General features: G+C 49.8%; 1 protein-coding gene across 1 annotated transcript; it reads right to left on the bottom strand.

Annotated features, from left to right (window-relative positions):
* Positions 1–6,078: 6,078 nt before the first annotated feature.
* Positions 6,079–14,653, bottom strand: CRYBB1 (crystallin beta B1). Its single transcript, XM_055323269.1, has 5 exons — positions 14,486–14,653; positions 12,864–13,084; positions 9,247–9,379; positions 8,304–8,446; positions 6,079–6,357 (listed from the first exon to the last, which is right to left on the bottom strand). The coding sequence occupies exons 1-5, from the start codon at positions 14,651–14,653 to the stop codon at positions 6,174–6,176; spliced, it is 849 nt and encodes a 282-aa protein (XP_055179244.1). The 3' UTR covers positions 6,079–6,173.
* Between the last annotated feature and the right edge of the window lie 1,065 nt (positions 14,654–15,718).

The raw sequence follows: 15,718 nt of genomic DNA, 5'->3' as shown, positions 1-15,718 counted from the left end.
AGGGATGCGGGCTTACTTTTCATTGTGAACCTTTGTTCTTTGTTTTTATTTTTTTTTAAGGTTTTATGTATTTATTCATGAGAGACACAGAGAGGCAGAGACACAGGCAGAGGGAGAAGCAGGCTCCCTGTGGGGAGCCCGACGTGGGATTCGATCCCAGGACCCCGGGATCACGACCTCAGCCAAAGGCAGAGGCTCAACCACTGAGCCACCCAGGCTTCTATGTTTGTTTGTTTTTTTTTAATACATTTCCGTAATAGTTGCAACCATAACAGCAGACACGCACGCGCGCGCGCGCACACACACACACTAAGTAGGAAACATTTATCTAAACATCTCTATATTTACGTATTTAAACTACTAATAGCCTGTGTGATAGGTCTATTGTCATCCCCATCTCACAGATAAGAAAACCAAGGTGTACAGATATTTAGTGATTTGCCCATGGCTGGCCATGCATTCATTCATAGCTCTTCACTAATTCATTCATGGATCCAGTAAAGAATGCCTCCCCATGTGGGACGTGTTGGGACTGACACTGTGAAATCCCCTGTCTCCATGAAGCCGGCTATTACTGAAAAACACATATTAGAGGTTTTGTATGACTAACTGCATAGTAACTCTGCTGGGTGTCTTATAAGGCCCCTTTGTGGGTGGAGAGATGGAGATCAAGAGAAGAGATCTGAATGGGGATCATTTGTTTTGTCGCATTCTAGCTAGCAACAGCATCTCCTGAACGCCTTGTGCCAGGCACCGGGATTCAGCAGGTGACAGGAGGACAAGACCCCTGCATCCAACCAGACCCTTCAACAAGCATGCACGATAAAGCAGGCACCTCTTACTGGGGAAGAGAAAACAGGGGATTAACTGGGACCAGGGAGGGAGGGCCAGGAGTGTTTACGCTAAGGCCTGAAGCATGGAAGCCTGTGTGAATCACAGGGATCAGCAGGTGAGAGGTCCAGCAGGAGGCACTTTTCAGATGCAGACTGGTGTGCAGTGCAGTGGACGGGATGCGGGGCAAAGGAGAGATAGGAGGTCAGAGGGGTCTGCAGGGTCTGGATGCTACAGGGCTTCAACAACTGTGCAAAGGAGTCAGGACTTCATCTTACAGCATGGAAAGACATGGAAGGTGTTCTGCTGGGGAAGGACGTGGTTAGTTTTGCTTTCTGCAAAGACCCACTGGCTACTCTGTGGAGCAGGACAGGCAGGAAAGGTGATTTGGAAGCTGTTGAAGTCCTCTGGAGGAGACAGCCAACCCCAGGGAGGGCCAGTGGCATGGAGGGAGTGTTCACGTTCCAGAGATGTCTGGAAGACAGAATTAGCAGATCTCAGTTGCAGGGCTAAAGGGGGCCAGAAGATCTGGTTTCTAGGTTGGACCTTCCCCTATCAGCCCTCTAACTCAGCAAACCCCTCCAGGTCTCCAGCTGGCTGTCCCCTCCTTGAGGAAGCCTACCTGCCCCCAGGAGATCCTGATGAGATGGACACCAGACCACACCACCCAGGAATTTGATGTGACTTTTGCAAGCAAATGAAAGATCCCGGCCTGTCTACCCCACCAGTTTCTGAACAATCGGGTAGGGGCCTCTTCTGTCTTCTCCCCCAACCTGTTTCCCCAGCACTCAGGAGGCCCTCAGCCAATACTTGTCAGAAGCAGGAAGAATAAATGTGGCACAAAACACGTCGATTCTAAAACTCTTTCCAGCTCTGACGTTGGAGACGATGATGCTCATGATGATTCAGGGACTGACTGCGCTTTAGGCTCCTTATATGCGTAACAGACAAATTGATCCTTTACTCCTCCCAACAACCTCATCACTCCCATTTTACAGATGAGGAAACAGAGGCTCCATCGGGTAATTTGTCTTGACCACCGGCAACAGCTTGTAAATGTCAGAGCTGAGATGTAGACTCAGCATGGTGGTAGAAGGAGTGGACAGGAAGGAAGCCCCTGCAGTGGGCAGGGAGGTACCTAGGATAGAGGACAGGTACTTTTCTTCCCCTGGAAGGATGTATACCACTCCTGCCCTGGTACCCAAGCTTCACAAAACACTCTGATATTAGGTATCTGATCCAGGTGCCTGGCTGTCATGGTAACGAGGCTCTAAAGAGATGCTCACTTCTCCAGAAGCTCCTCGGGACACCCTGACACAATGTCCCTTTGCCAAAAATTGGTTGCTATGTGTCTGTCAGCGTCTGGTGCTGACTACAAGGGATCACACCTCACACCTCTGGGTAGTCCTTCTACTCACTCCCTACCCTCCCCCACACCGCACACATTGTCGACTTTTTTTTTTTTTTTAAGATTTTATGTATTTATTCACGACAGACACAGAGAGAGAGGGAGGCAGAGACACAGGCAGAGGGAGAAGTAGGCTCCATGCAGGGAGCCTGACGTGGGACTCGATCTCGGGTTTCCAGGATCACACCCTGGGCTGAAGGTGGCGCTAAACCTCTGGGCCACCGGGACTGCCCACGTTGCTGACTTTGTATCCATGCCCTGTTGCTCAGAAAGAGGGTAGTTTACCTCCTGTTGCCGTGGATGGGAGAGAACAATCCATAACCAAGGTGCTTTGTCTTCACCACAAAGGCCTGTGACTCAGAGATTCATGAGCTGGGATCTAATGTTGAAACATGATGACATCCCAGCTGGCACTGCGTTTGGAAGCCAGCATTTAGGGCAAAGCTCCTGCAGAGTCAAAACGAGCCCTGAGAAACTCCAAGAAAGCTGTGGACACCATACCCACATGGCCAAATCCGGCTCCACTGGTCGCCTCCAGCACTGTGCCCATCAACATTTCTGCTCTTGAGCAACCTGAGAAAGTAAAACTCTAAGTTTCAGTCTCAAGGCAAAAAATAGGGCTTATCTTTAAGCACTGAAATTCTGTTCCTGGTGGTGAGAAGCTCACATCTTGTTGGAAGTAGGACCCACAGCAGAAGAAACAGGTCCCTAACTCTTATGTCACACTCCCTCCCAGCCTTTTTACATGTACCGGTCTTTGACTTGCTTGTACTTTGTATTTGCTCTGGTTTTTAATACATGTTGTGTTTATTCATAAATTTGTTAACAAAAGCTAAGTAGGGCGCCTGGGTGGTTCAGTCGGTTAAGTGCCTGCCTTAGGCTCAGGTCATGATCCCAGGGTGCTGGGATTGAGCCCCTCCCCCATCGGCTCCCCACACAGCGAGGAGTCTGCTTCTTCCTCTCCCTCAGCCCCTATCTTCCTCTTTACCGCCTTTGTTCATGCTTGCTCTCTTTCTCAAATAAATAAATAAAATCTTTTTTTAAAAAAAAAAGGTAAATGAATGTAAGGAGACAATGATAAATCAAATATAAAATAATCACTTTATTTCCTTCCTAGTCTTTATTGGTTGGTTTTGCCAAATCTCTATCTCATGTTTTAGCACTAACATTCACATTGTTTTCAAGAAAGAAAAAAAAAAAAAAAAACATGAGAAAATGAGGGCAATGACACCTTTCTTTGAGTTAAAGCAATTTGGAAAATCTAGATCATGAATGCACGGAAGTTTTACCACAAATTGAACCAATGGATTTCTGTTAAGTGTGCCTTTTATAGGACTCATAAGATGGATACACTTGAAAACAAAACAAAACACCTGCTATGACCAAAATAGTTCTTTCAAGAAGTACGAAATACAAATTCTAGGTGATCAGAGAGCAGTTGTGCTATATCTGAACAGAGAATGTTTCTCTTTTCCTTTCTCTTTCTCATCAAATCATGTGTCTTTTGGTCACTGAAGCCTCAGAGTTGACTTTGTATGGCCCATGTGACTAGAAAGCTTGACTCCACTGTAGTAGAATTTTAGAGCTGCACCCACCAACCTTGGGAATTGAGGATGGGAGTCTATGTAGCTTGACTTGGGAGTCAAAGAATCATGGAAGCTCAGAGATGACTTGCAGAATCTTGGAGCATCTTGGAAGTAGGGAACCATGGAATCCCAAGGTCAGATAGAATCTTGGGGCTGGTTGGACATTCGAGCTGCCCCTGTGAAGACAGGAGGAAGAAGTCCCAGGGAACTGAAGCAATATGCCCAACACTTCGCAGCTTCTAACAGTAAGGCAGGACAAACACTCACAACCACAGATTCCTGCCTGGGAATCCTGTCTTCTAGTCTAAGACAGGACAACCTGTCTTCGAATGCCAAGACACTGGTTGTTTTGAAGGGTGGAGGTGTGGAGAACGAGGGAGAGGGAGACTGCATGCCCCAGAGTGCAAGACCCTCTGAGTCAGGTGGTGCCTCAACTTTTACTCTCAGCAAAACCACAGAGTGGGGTGTCATGAGGCCCCACCTTTCTTTCCAGCTTCATCTCCTGCCACGTTCTGTAACTTCTTCCCACCCCCTGCTTCTGCCCACACAACCACCAAGCTAATGCTCTCATGTCAATGAGCTTTGCTTGGCTCCACCATGGGTCTCTCAACCTCTGTGCCTTTCCCGTGGTGCTCCAGGCCTGCCAGGTACAGCTGTGAAAGTTGGGCATAGCACAGGGGTATCACATTCAAACTGCAGACATCACAGATTTATACCAATAAATTCTGGCAAATGGTAGTCAAATGTCTTGAGGACGAAGCATATTTTGATCCTTTGTACAAAGGTGCCATGTGGGGTAGTAACGTCCCTGCTGTTTCTTCTGTCTAGAATGTTAACTTTCCTATTTTCCCCACCAAGCAAACTCCTATCCCATCCCTCAACGCCTCCCTTCCTCCATGACAATATCTCTCCGAGCCTTCCTACTCAGATTAAAGGTTAATAACATCAATCAATAATAACTGTAGATATGGGAGTCGATATCACCCGGTGCAGGTTTCCAAAGAGCAGGGCATGTACCACTTGTAGTAGGAGAGATGATTCTTAGTGGAACCTGGACCCAGGATTAAATAACACTGCATCAGATACAAGAGAATAATGCTCTTTTCAATCTTCTTTGATTATATCAGAGAGAAAAATCTGTTTGGAGCAAGCATGTCTTTCATGTCTCTCTCCAACACTTGCTAATCACCCATTTTATCAAAGAGCACGCAGGTTATAGCCTTAGAGTCTTCGGCAGGTGGTGGTGGTGTCTATTCGATACTTGGCCTTCCTAAAATTGTATTTACACAATTGGTTTCTATCTATGGCATATGACGCTGGTTTTCCACTTCCCGTAGTGTTATGAAGCTTTACTTACAAACGAATGCCTCCGAGCACAAAATAGAAGGCCTATTTAAAAATATATATTAAGTAAATAACGAAACAGGTGTTAAGCCAAGAAGGTAAAAAATCATGAGCGAGCACAAAGGAGTAGAGTTTGAAAACAAAGATTTGTTTAAGAGTGCATGCAGGCTCAGCAGCCAGCCTGCATGCCTGGGTTCAAATTTTGATGGGCTGTGTGACCCTGGGCAAGTCACTTCTCCCCTCTCCGAGCCTCCATTTCCTCACCTGTTAAATGGGAATGATTATAATACCAGCTTCCTAAAGTAGTCCAAAAGATACACTAAGTGAGTGTGTGTAAAGAACTTTGCAGTGCTTGCTGTTTTTGTTACTAGTATACATAATTATTAAGACTGAGGATGAGGTGTCTGGGAGGCTCAGTGGGTGGAGCTTCTGATTCTTGATTTAAGCTCAGGTCATGATCCCAGGGTCCTGGGGTTGAGTACTGTGTCTGGCTTCACACTCAGTGGGGAGTCTGCTTGGGATTCCCACCTTCTCCTTCTACCCCTCCCCCTGCTCACATGTTTTTGTGGACACGCACACTCACACTCTCTCTCTCTCTCTCTCAAATAAATAAATGAATCTTTTTTTTTAAGATTTTATTTATTTATTCATAGAGACAGAGAAAGAGAGGCAGAGACACAGGCAGAGGGAGAAGCAGGCATCATACAGAGAGCCTGATGTGGGACTCGATCCAGGGTCTCCAGGAGTCTCCAGGATCATGCCCTGGGCTGCAGGCAGCGCTAAACTGCTGTGCCACGGGGGCTGCCCATAAATGAATCTTAAGAAAAAAAAAAAAAAGACTGAGGAAGTCACATGGTGGCAATGATGGGGGACCCCAAAGCTCACATCTATACACAGATCCAGGAGACATTTTGGCTTTAGGAACTTTTATTTGCACAGGAATGACAGGGAAACTGAGTCTGAGGGAGGGGTGTAGTGAGGGAGAAGAAGAGCAGGGTATGGATTCACTTGGGAGGCTCAGCAGCCAGGACCGGGAAGCAGCCCTCACGGTGCCACTGCCTGTCACGCAGGCGACGCACTGCCTGCATCTGTGGCTGGAAGGCCCCCCACTCGTTCCAATGCCGGAAGTCACCTGGCTCCAGGAGATACTGGTACCCACGGTAGCCGGGATATTGATAGCCGACCCAGCTGGGAAGGAAGCAAGAAGGTCAGGGTGGAGACAGCCAGACTCACTGCCTGGCACCCGGACCCCAGCCCGGACCAGCAAGTTCTCCACCCATCCCTGCCATCTGCTCTTTATCCCTCATGGGCTTGGATCACAGGAAGCAGGTGCAGCTCCTCTGCCCTGGCTTTGTCCCTTCCTGGGGCTTCCTACCAGCTTTAGCCAGTGACTCCGTCTCTCTAGAAAACCTTGGTTTCTCCTTCTGGAAAGTGTGAGTGGTCACTACGACTGGTTTGGTCCAGGCCAAATGGGAAAATGTTCCAGAAGTGCTTACTGAGTATATGATGTATGTGCCTGGTAGTGAAACCGAAGCACATCCCACTGACGGTGGTGGCTTGGGGCTCACAGAACAAGATCAAAGGGATGAAGACAAGCTGTGGGGGACTGGTCAGCAATGAGGCAGAAAAGAAGGAGGAGCCTCTTTTCAAATAATGGTTTCCTTTGTATGTAAGTGAATTTACGTGTAGTGGTTGGGAACGCACATTCTGGTGCCAGCAACACCTGGGTTCAGATCGTAGCTCTGCCGCTTACTGGCTATGAGAATCCAAGTTGATGACTTACCAGGACTTCAGCTTGTTGTCTTGGCAATGATGCTAATGCACCTACCTCATCGGTTTGTTACAAAGATCCCCTAAGCTATTCACTGAGAATGAATTAGCACAGTGCTTGGTACATGGTTATCATCAATGAATCATTTCTGACTTCTGCCATTTTCCCTGTGCTGGGAGGGTCTGTCCAGGCCTCTCCCACACCTCCTGCCCATCTTGCAGAGTCTGCTTTAAGTTCTAGACTCCTCAGATTAAACCTCTGACCTGCCTTCCACTCCCACCTGCACAGCCAGGTCCCAGAAACCTCCCTTCCTCCTCTGACCTGTGATGTTGGACATCATCTCATGGGTATACATTGGCCTTGCTGCTGGGCTGAGTGAGCCCCCCTGAAGGCAAGAACTGAGCCTTATTCATCCCTGCCTCCTTAAAAAAAAAAAAAAAGACAAGATTAAGGAAGTCACATGCTGGCAATGATAGGGGGACCCTAGGGTTCTAGCACAGTGCCTGGCTCACAGGCGATGCTTAGAAATTTCAGGTGGCTTGCAGGGATGCAGGTTTCAGGGAAGAGGAAGAGCCAAGCAAAAATCCAGAGCCCTGATGCTGTTGTAGGAAGTCAGAAAGAGTCCAGTTGAGAGACAGAAGCTCTATATTTGCCTAGAGGAGACCAGGAGTGTCTGGCACGGTAGTTCAGAGGCAGTGGGATGGATACATGGATACAGTGATCTCCTCGGGGCATCCAGTCCTCTATGGTCTCACAGAAATGAGGTCCCAGGGCTCTGTTTCAAAAGCTTCAAATCTGAAGAGCTCGGATAAGGGGCCCTTTTAGATCAAGGAACCTGGAGTGCCCATTGTGTAGATGGGAATGCTGAGATGAGCAGATGGGCTCGGGGCTCACCCAGCTTTCACAGCACCTCAGTGACAGGTCAAGGCCCCTGCACCACCCAGGCTCGCCTCTCTGAAGTCATTCTGCTCATTTCCCCTGGAGGCTCTGGATGTCCCCGAACATGCTCTTTTCTTAGACACATCTAGACTCATCTACCTGCATCAGCTCTGCCTCTCTCATTTATTTCTCCAATCCCAAACTAGGTCTAGAAGTGTTTACTCTCCATCTTCCATCTTTTTAGAACCAATTGCCAGGTTTGTTTACATCAACATGTATATTCATCAAAGTACGAATCCCCTCTCCAGAGGAAGAAAGCTCTGTTGGTGGAGTCCCAGGGACCAGCCCTAGGAGAATTCAGGAGGGACTCTGCGGCCTTTCCCCCTGCACCCGATGCTATATCCTATAGGGAGGACAGCCTTTGAGGCTGTCTGTGCTTGAAGCAGAAGCAGCAGCCCAGGGCCGGGCTGGAGGGGTGACTTACGTTCCGCTGGAGACCCTCACGCTGCCAACACGGTCACAGAAGCCGTAGGCCCAAAGACTGGGCACATCGTCCTCCTGGATCTCCATGGTGTTGCCCTTGAAGTTGGCACCCTCAAACAGGCAGATCTTGTGCTCCTGGGAGTCCTGGGGAGGGAGAGACTGGCTCGGGCATGTGAAGTATGAACGGGCAAAGAGAAGTAACTGAGGGGGGGGGGCCCTGGCTGCGGGGAGAGAGAGAGAGAGAGAGAGAGCTGGGGGTGCTCAGGCCACCATGGGAATTGCCCGGGATTGCCACCGTCCAGCCTGTGAAAGGGGGATAACAGCCTTGATTTTACGATGTTGTCCATACAGCACTCTTAGCACAACACCTGGCATATGACAAGTGCCACCAAAACATTAATTTGTGACTGTTATTGTTATGGCCCAAGATGCAGAGGCTCAGAGGGCTCAAGATGGTTGAGCAACATATATTGTCTTATCCTCACAAGGTACCTTTCTACAACATGCCTCTTCTCAGCTCCCACACACGCTTGAACCTGCCTGTTTGATGTTTGGGATGAGCACTGGGATTTGCGAAACCTCTCAGGAGGGTCTAACCTGCAGTCAGGAATTAGAAATGATCCACAAACAGAAGCAAGGAAGACACTGAAGTGTCTAGCTCTGACAACTGGGATAATGAGTCTCTAAAATAGCAGGGGAGGCAGAAACCAGGCTTCACGTCTCTCATCTGTCCAGGGCTCCTAGCAGGGGCTGGGTCCCAGGGACATCTCACGAATCAATGAGCACCAGCGCCCAGTGCCCTTGGTCGTCACGCCTCCCTGCCTGCCATTCCTCCTCCTTGCTTGCCCCCCCCCCCCGCCCACATTCCCTTGCCTGCCATCACACCTGACACTTGCTCCTGCCCTCCCCATCAGTCCCCCAGCACCAGCTCAGGAGCCACTCACCATCTTGATAGGCCGGAAGGACATGAGCCTGTCACTGCGGTAGCTGCTCGACCACGTGTCCCAGCGCGGGTACTCGCCTTTCTCCAGGACGAACATCTCCCCGCGGAAGTTGGACTGCTCAAAGGCGACCCAGCTGGATGTGACAGCGATGGGTGGAATGACAAGGGAGGACCGGGAGAAGCAAAGGCCAGAAGGAGAGAAACCGTTAGCAGAAGCCCCCCAACACACACCCTTGCAAGGTAGCCCTGAGGCCAGTGAGTTTGATCCTAGGCTATGTTAACTTACTGGCTGTGTGACCAGGGGCAAGTTTGGTTTCTTCATCTAAAAATGCCTCTTTTCTGGCAGGTGGTGGAGGATTGTATGAGACAGTGTGTATCATTATGTGAGCGAAATGTTTCCCCAGTTGTGGGATGCACATGGCCTAAGTACTGCAAGAACCTGCAGTAAAATAGACATAAGAAGACATTTTATTTTAGACCTGAGGACAGCTAGGATAATGTCTCCGTTGGATGCTAACGGACCTTTAACACTCACTAGTCTCTCTTTTCTGTAACAAGGCAACAACAGCTGCCCGCCCGGAGCCTGGAGCAGGCAACGGTGGGATAGTGCTGTTTTGTGTTCGTTGTGTTCATTTTTTTTATGGATACCATTTTTTTGTGTGTGTGTTCAAAGCTTATTTCAAGTCACAGAAAATATACAAACTAAGACAATAGAATGAACTGAGTTTGTTCTGAGAGGTGATGTGAATCCTCCACCTGGCACCAATTTGGGTCATTCAAGGGTTAGGATGCAGAAGTCATCTTTTTGCAATGTTTCAACAAAGTTATGGAATTAGTGTCCCGATTTGTTGCCAGGTATTTTTGGAAACCTTTCAAGGTGCTCCAGTGGATTTCTGTATTTGTTCCTTTAAGATTAGGATACTCTGCCTCTGCTCAGGAGACAGCATGGCGATCTTACTTATTACTTATCAGCAAGTGATGTTGGCTTTCTCTTTGTGCCAGTGATGTAAAGGTTCTTGAAAATATATCTATCTGTGTTCGAAAGGGTCATTTAAAATGAAATATGTTAAATAAATAATAGTCCTGGATGTACTAAGGGGACAGTTGATACAGGTGCTTGAATCAGGTTTGATAAGGACTGGCCTGGAATACGGAACTCACTCGGTAATTGCTTTGGAGGCAGTGGGAGGGGACTGGTAGTAACACCTACCTCTCAGATACCTCTGAGAATGAAATGTGAGTGCATTTGAAGCCGTTCAGTCCTCCAGGAGAACTGATTGCAAGTTTGAAGTCCAATGGGGCTTTTCCTGGCTTTCCCAGGGCAGCCTGGTTAAGGATGGGAAGTGAACTTGTGTTAAAGAGACCCCTGGGGGAGATTGATGAGAAGTTTAAGAGTAAGGGACCCCTTAGCCTTTGCTCTTTATGTGTTCAGGAGTTCTCAGGAAACAAGAGGGACATTGACATTAGTATTGTCTCTCTGGGATCTTTCTCAACCTAGAAGGAGATGGGGGTGGTGGTGTGTGTGGCAGGTGGAGGATGAGCTACCACCATGGATGGAGGCACAATGAGTCCCAGGAGCCTCAGGTCTTTGTTTGAGGAATGAGCCAACCCACTCTGGAGTGATAGTTGTGCTCCTAGAATAGAGGGGAATCTGCTTCAGCCCTGATTGATCTGGAGTAGATATGGATGGATGGATGGATGGATGGATGGATGGATGGATGGATAGTTGGATGAGTGGATGGGGAGATGAATGGATGGATAGGTGGGTGGATAGGTAGGTAGATGGGTAAAAGGGCAGATGACTTGGTGGATGGATGGATGGATGGATGGATGGATAGAGGTAGGGAGGAAGGGAGAGGGGTCAGAAGATTGAGGAATAAATGGAAATGAATGGCTGGCGGGCTGGATGGCTGGATGGGTGGATGGGTGGATGGATGGATGGATGGGAAGGGAGCCTTGGAAGATGGTGCATGTAGGAGTTAAGAGCATTGACTCTGTAAATAGACCTAAATTCTAATCTCAGTTCATCATTTATTTGCTGCATGACTTCAGACAAGCCACTCAAGCTCGTTAAGCCTCAGGAGAAGAGAGGAAAGATTGCATCTACCTTGCATCTCCTAATCAGGAGATTATGAGGGTCTAAAAAGGAAAGTGCAGAGCAAGTCTAGCACAGAGAAAGTGCAATGAATACTATCTTTTATGGTTGGAAAGGGAGGAAAGCTGCTGGGGGTCTGAGCTTATGGAAGGACAGATACTGAAGTGGTTTGGCCACCCTGCCTATCTTCCCCCAAACTTCCCCTGTCATAGCTCTGGGAATTATAACACCCAGTGAGGACCTATTATAAGACTGAGGAACTGTAAGTATTTATTTCAATATCTTTTCTCATCTCCTCACTGGAGCATTATGTGCAAGGAGAGAAGGAGGGCAGGGATATTAAGTTACAGATATGGAAACTGAGGCTCAGAGGGCTTAAGTCACCAGCTATGGTCCTGGGATGGTGTCAGGTATCAGGTTTCAGGGTGAAGGTTCCTAAGTTTCAGGTAGGCATGCCCTGCCTCTCTCCCCACCCCTGTACCAAGGGCACCCTGCTCCTCTCTTTCCCCTGCCCACTTCATCCTCTCCATCCTTTTTCCACCACGGTCTCTCCTATAGCCCTATGGGGCCTGACACAGACCCAGGGCCCTGGACCACAGCCCCTTTCTCTCCCCATTGGGCGCAGCCCCAGAGCACACACCAAAGACCAGCTGCATCTTTGTTGGAGGAGAAATACTCTGGGTTTGAGTCACTGTCACCAAAAAAAGCCTGAAAACCCAAATTGGCCACATCCGCAGCTTCTGTTCCCAGCTGGGCTTTGGGGCTGAGGGTGGGGCTGAGGCTGTGTTGACCACACCAGGGGTGGGGGTGGGAGCAGGAGGTAGAAGTGCACTCCTCCCCACCACCTACCCAGGATCAGGGTGACTTGGCTGAACTCATGGGGCAGTGGAGAGGGTAAGCAATGGTCACTGTCACCTGCTATGTTGGGGCACTCACACAGTGCCAGGCCCATGCTGCATCATCTCCTTCAGGCCTCAGCATAGTCCAGTGAAGGGGAGTGGGGATCATGACTCTCCCCATTTCAGAGGTGGGGAAAGTGAGTCTCATGATGCTGGGCGTACAAGCTGACCATACGCCTTGGGAGATTTGGGGCTGGTGAGACAAAAGGCAAAGGGGCCTTGTGGGTCTTGTCCTGCGCCCTGACCTCAGCCCACAGGGGTTGGAGCTGGTATGGCCACTGTGAATGTCTTATAGGGTTGCTTGATACCCAGGAGAGGGGGTAGCTAGTGGACACTCGGCCCTCTGGTCAAGAGAAAAAGCATTTCTCCCCCAGAATTATGACTTACTGTGAGTGTGACCTTATGCTGATCAAATCACCACTCTGAACCTCAGTTTCTTTATCTGCAAAATGGGAAGGGGAATAATACCTTCCTCCCAAGTTTGAAATAAGGACTGGAAATATGTGTGTCTCTGCTAGCATGGTGGCAGGCATAGAGCAGGTGCCCCGTAAATGGCAGCTATTATGTTTCCTTATTATTATTTTATCACAGTGCTAGGAATGTCCTCCCTCGTTCCACACTCACGGTCCCGAGGTGACAATGAGGCTGCGCACTCGGTCAAAGCCACGGTCTCCCAGGTTCAAGCACTCCCCAGAGAATTCCACACGACGGCCCTGGAAGTTCTCCTGCTCGAAGACCACCAGCTGCAGGAGAGAACCCCCGTCCCAGGGGAAAAAGGGTGCAGAATGAGGGAGGCGGTATACCTCCCATCTGGAGATGCTCCAGGCCAAAACCTCATTAAATACCTATATAAATAAAAGCAGGCCTGCACAGATCATATGAGAGTGGACCATGAGCCAAATTCTGTGGAAGAATCCTGTCCCCCCTTCCTTCTACTTCCGAATTTAGTATCTGCACAATCATTAGGCTCCGATGGATTTCTTTTTTTCCTCTGTGCTGTTCCTTCTGCCTGGAATGCTTTCCCCACCATACAACCCCATCCTGGAGTTCATGTTCCCTGTCCTGCTCTAGGCTCGAACGTCACCTCCTCCAGGAAGTCTTCCCTGATGTTCTGCCCCATGTGGGCTTGGTCGAGTGCTCCTGCACTGTTCTTAGCCCATTATTCGCACAAGCAATACAGTCACTGCTGCTTTGCTTTCAAGTCTCTCTCTATGCACCCTTCTCTCCCTTGATTCAGCCTCCAAGGACCAAGGGTTTCCCCAGGGCAGGGTGTGGGGTTGATCTAATTCTGTACCTCAGCCTCAGTACCTGCCACAGAGCTGATGCTCAGAAAAGGCCTGTTTCCCCAGCTATACCAGGAGGAGGTTCCCATACTCTTGACCCAGTCCTTTCACTCCTATGCTTGTCCTCCCAAGAGAAACTCTGGTATGTGGGCCCCAAGAGATGCAGAGAAGGCCCATCCTGGCCACAGTGTGCACCAGAGCAAAGCTAGCAGCTGCCCTGATGGTCCTCAGGAGTGACGGTCCCCACTCTGAAATATAAGACAGCTGCCAAAATTAGGGACCCACAGCAACATACAGCAGTGCTGATGACTCTTAGGGATCTCAGAGTGGGTGACAAGAAAAGATATAACCCCAGAATAATTGCCCAGGGCATTTTCCAACGAGTTAAAAACACATAAAACATAAAGAAAGGAATTTCTTTTGAAGGAATAAGGGGTAAAAATGCATGCAGGCCGATGGTGGGCAGGGGTGACATCGTCAGGTGCCTTGAGTAGGGGAGAAGGTTGATGGGCTCATGAGGGATACTTTAGAGGGAGAGGATTTTACTGGGTTCTGGTTCTTAACTGAGGTGGCGCAGAGTTTGCAGGCATTGCTGCATTATTAAAAGTTAAATAAAAAGGAACGATTAATGAAGCAACTGCATGACAAAAGCCGACCAAGCGAGGAGGAGCGTGTGAGCGCATGTCGTGAACCTGGCAATGTGAAATGACCCCAGTTCCATGTACCAGTTTGAGACCAAACCAACCCCAAGCCAAGGGGGCTGGGGAAGCTCTTTCAGTCCTCACTGCTTTGAAGAATTTTCAAAAAGGTCTGAGGCCACCTGCTGCTCCTAGAGTACCTCCTGGGGGCTGGTGATTTCTGGTAAAGGGAGGAGGAGGAGGGGAAGGGCAAGGGAGGAGAGAGGGGAGGAGCTGAGAGGATGTGCAGGGGTGGAGCCCAGCTCCCGCGCCCCAGGGTGCTTACCTTGTAGCTGCCGGGAGGCAGGTCCCCGGCTTTGGTCGTTGGCACCGAGGCTGGGGCCAGGGCAGGGCCAGGGCCGGGGGCAGGTCCTGCGGCCGGGGTGCCCTTTCCCTTCCCATCAGGCCCCGGGTTCACTGCAGCCGTAGCTGAGGCCTTCACAGCCTGAGACATGGTCCCCACCTGCAAACCTCTGGAAAGAAACCTTTGGCCTAGGTCACTCAGGGATGGCACCCGCAAGCTGTCCCCGAGTCTCACATCTCGCCAGCCTTCCTTGAACTCATTGCTCTCTCGCTCTCTCTTTCTCTCTGGAAATTCTGAAGGTCATGCATCTCTGATGTCCTTCCACCTGTCATGCCCTCCCTTCCACCTCCTATTCCCCTGCTGTGTCCTTCCTCTGCAACCAGAAGCTCTGCACACCGCTCTCCGCTCTCCGGGCTTCTCCGCCGGTGTGATAGCAATTGGCCCCACCGCATTAACAGCACCCTGTCCCATTTGAGACTCGGGGTCCTGCAGGCCTGTTATGCCCATGAATGAACGCTGATCCCATATGCAGTGGGTGCCATCGTATCCCCTCGGAGCTCAGAGAGGGGAGGTGACCGGCCCAGGAGCACACTGCCACTGCTAAGAGTTAGGACTCAGTTTCAATTTAGGCAGAGGATCCAGCCACAGAGTTATCATCGCTCTGCTGACTCGTGGTTCCCAGCGCTTGGCCCAGCAGCGTCTCCCGTAGGAGATTCTCCACTGACACCTGTTCAGCCAATGTTTGAATTCTGGTTCCTGACTCCTTCCCCAGTTGAGCTGCAGCCTGGGGCATTGTCTGGGAACAGGTGTGTGGGTGCAGACACAGGCCTGGGACTGGGGCATGAGGGAGCCGAGAGGATGGATTCCGTGCGTGTGGGGGGCTCTGAAATAGGGACTGCACGGGCACTGGCCAGATCGGGCTCCGGTCAGTGCCTCCGGTTCCTCATTGCTTCAGGGGCACAGGTGCCTTTGAGTGTTTGGGGAACGCCCTGTCCTGGGCTCCCTTTCATTTTGGAGGCAATTTCCGGGGATTTGAGGACCTCCTGACAGTACAGATTAAAACCCTCTGGTCCAGCTGATTCCTGAACACTTTCTGTAAAAAAGGAGCCAGTCAGGGCAAGCAGCTCCCTCCCTCCGCCCCCCAAGGACTGCCCTCTCTGGCAGGCCAGACATCTGGGCCACATCTGGGACTTGCAGGCTCTTACTTACCAAGCC

This window comes from Nyctereutes procyonoides, unplaced genomic scaffold (genome assembly GCF_905146905.1).
Source record: "Nyctereutes procyonoides isolate TBG_1078 unplaced genomic scaffold, NYPRO_anot_genome, whole genome shotgun sequence".
Taxonomy (NCBI): domain Eukaryota; kingdom Metazoa; phylum Chordata; class Mammalia; order Carnivora; family Canidae; genus Nyctereutes; species Nyctereutes procyonoides.
Note: the sequence above shows the minus strand (reverse complement) of the source record. Positions and strands in the feature narration are given on the sequence as shown.

What these genes read in the sequence shown, in the direction of transcription:
- CRYBB1 (XM_055323269.1), bottom strand. Translation starts at nt 14,653, where the DNA reads ATGTCTCAGGCTGTGAAGGCCTCAGCTACGGCTGCAGTGAACCCGGGG. An exon ending in TGCCTCCCGGCAGCTACAAG is followed by an intron (nt 13,085 to 14,485) that starts GTAAGCACCCTG and finishes TTATTTATATAG; the next exon opens with GTATTTAATGAGGTTTTGGC. An exon ending in CCTTCCGGCCTATCAAGATG is followed by an intron (nt 8,447 to 9,246) that starts GTGAGTGGCTCC and finishes CTCCCTCCCCAG; the next exon opens with GACTCCCAGGAGCACAAGAT.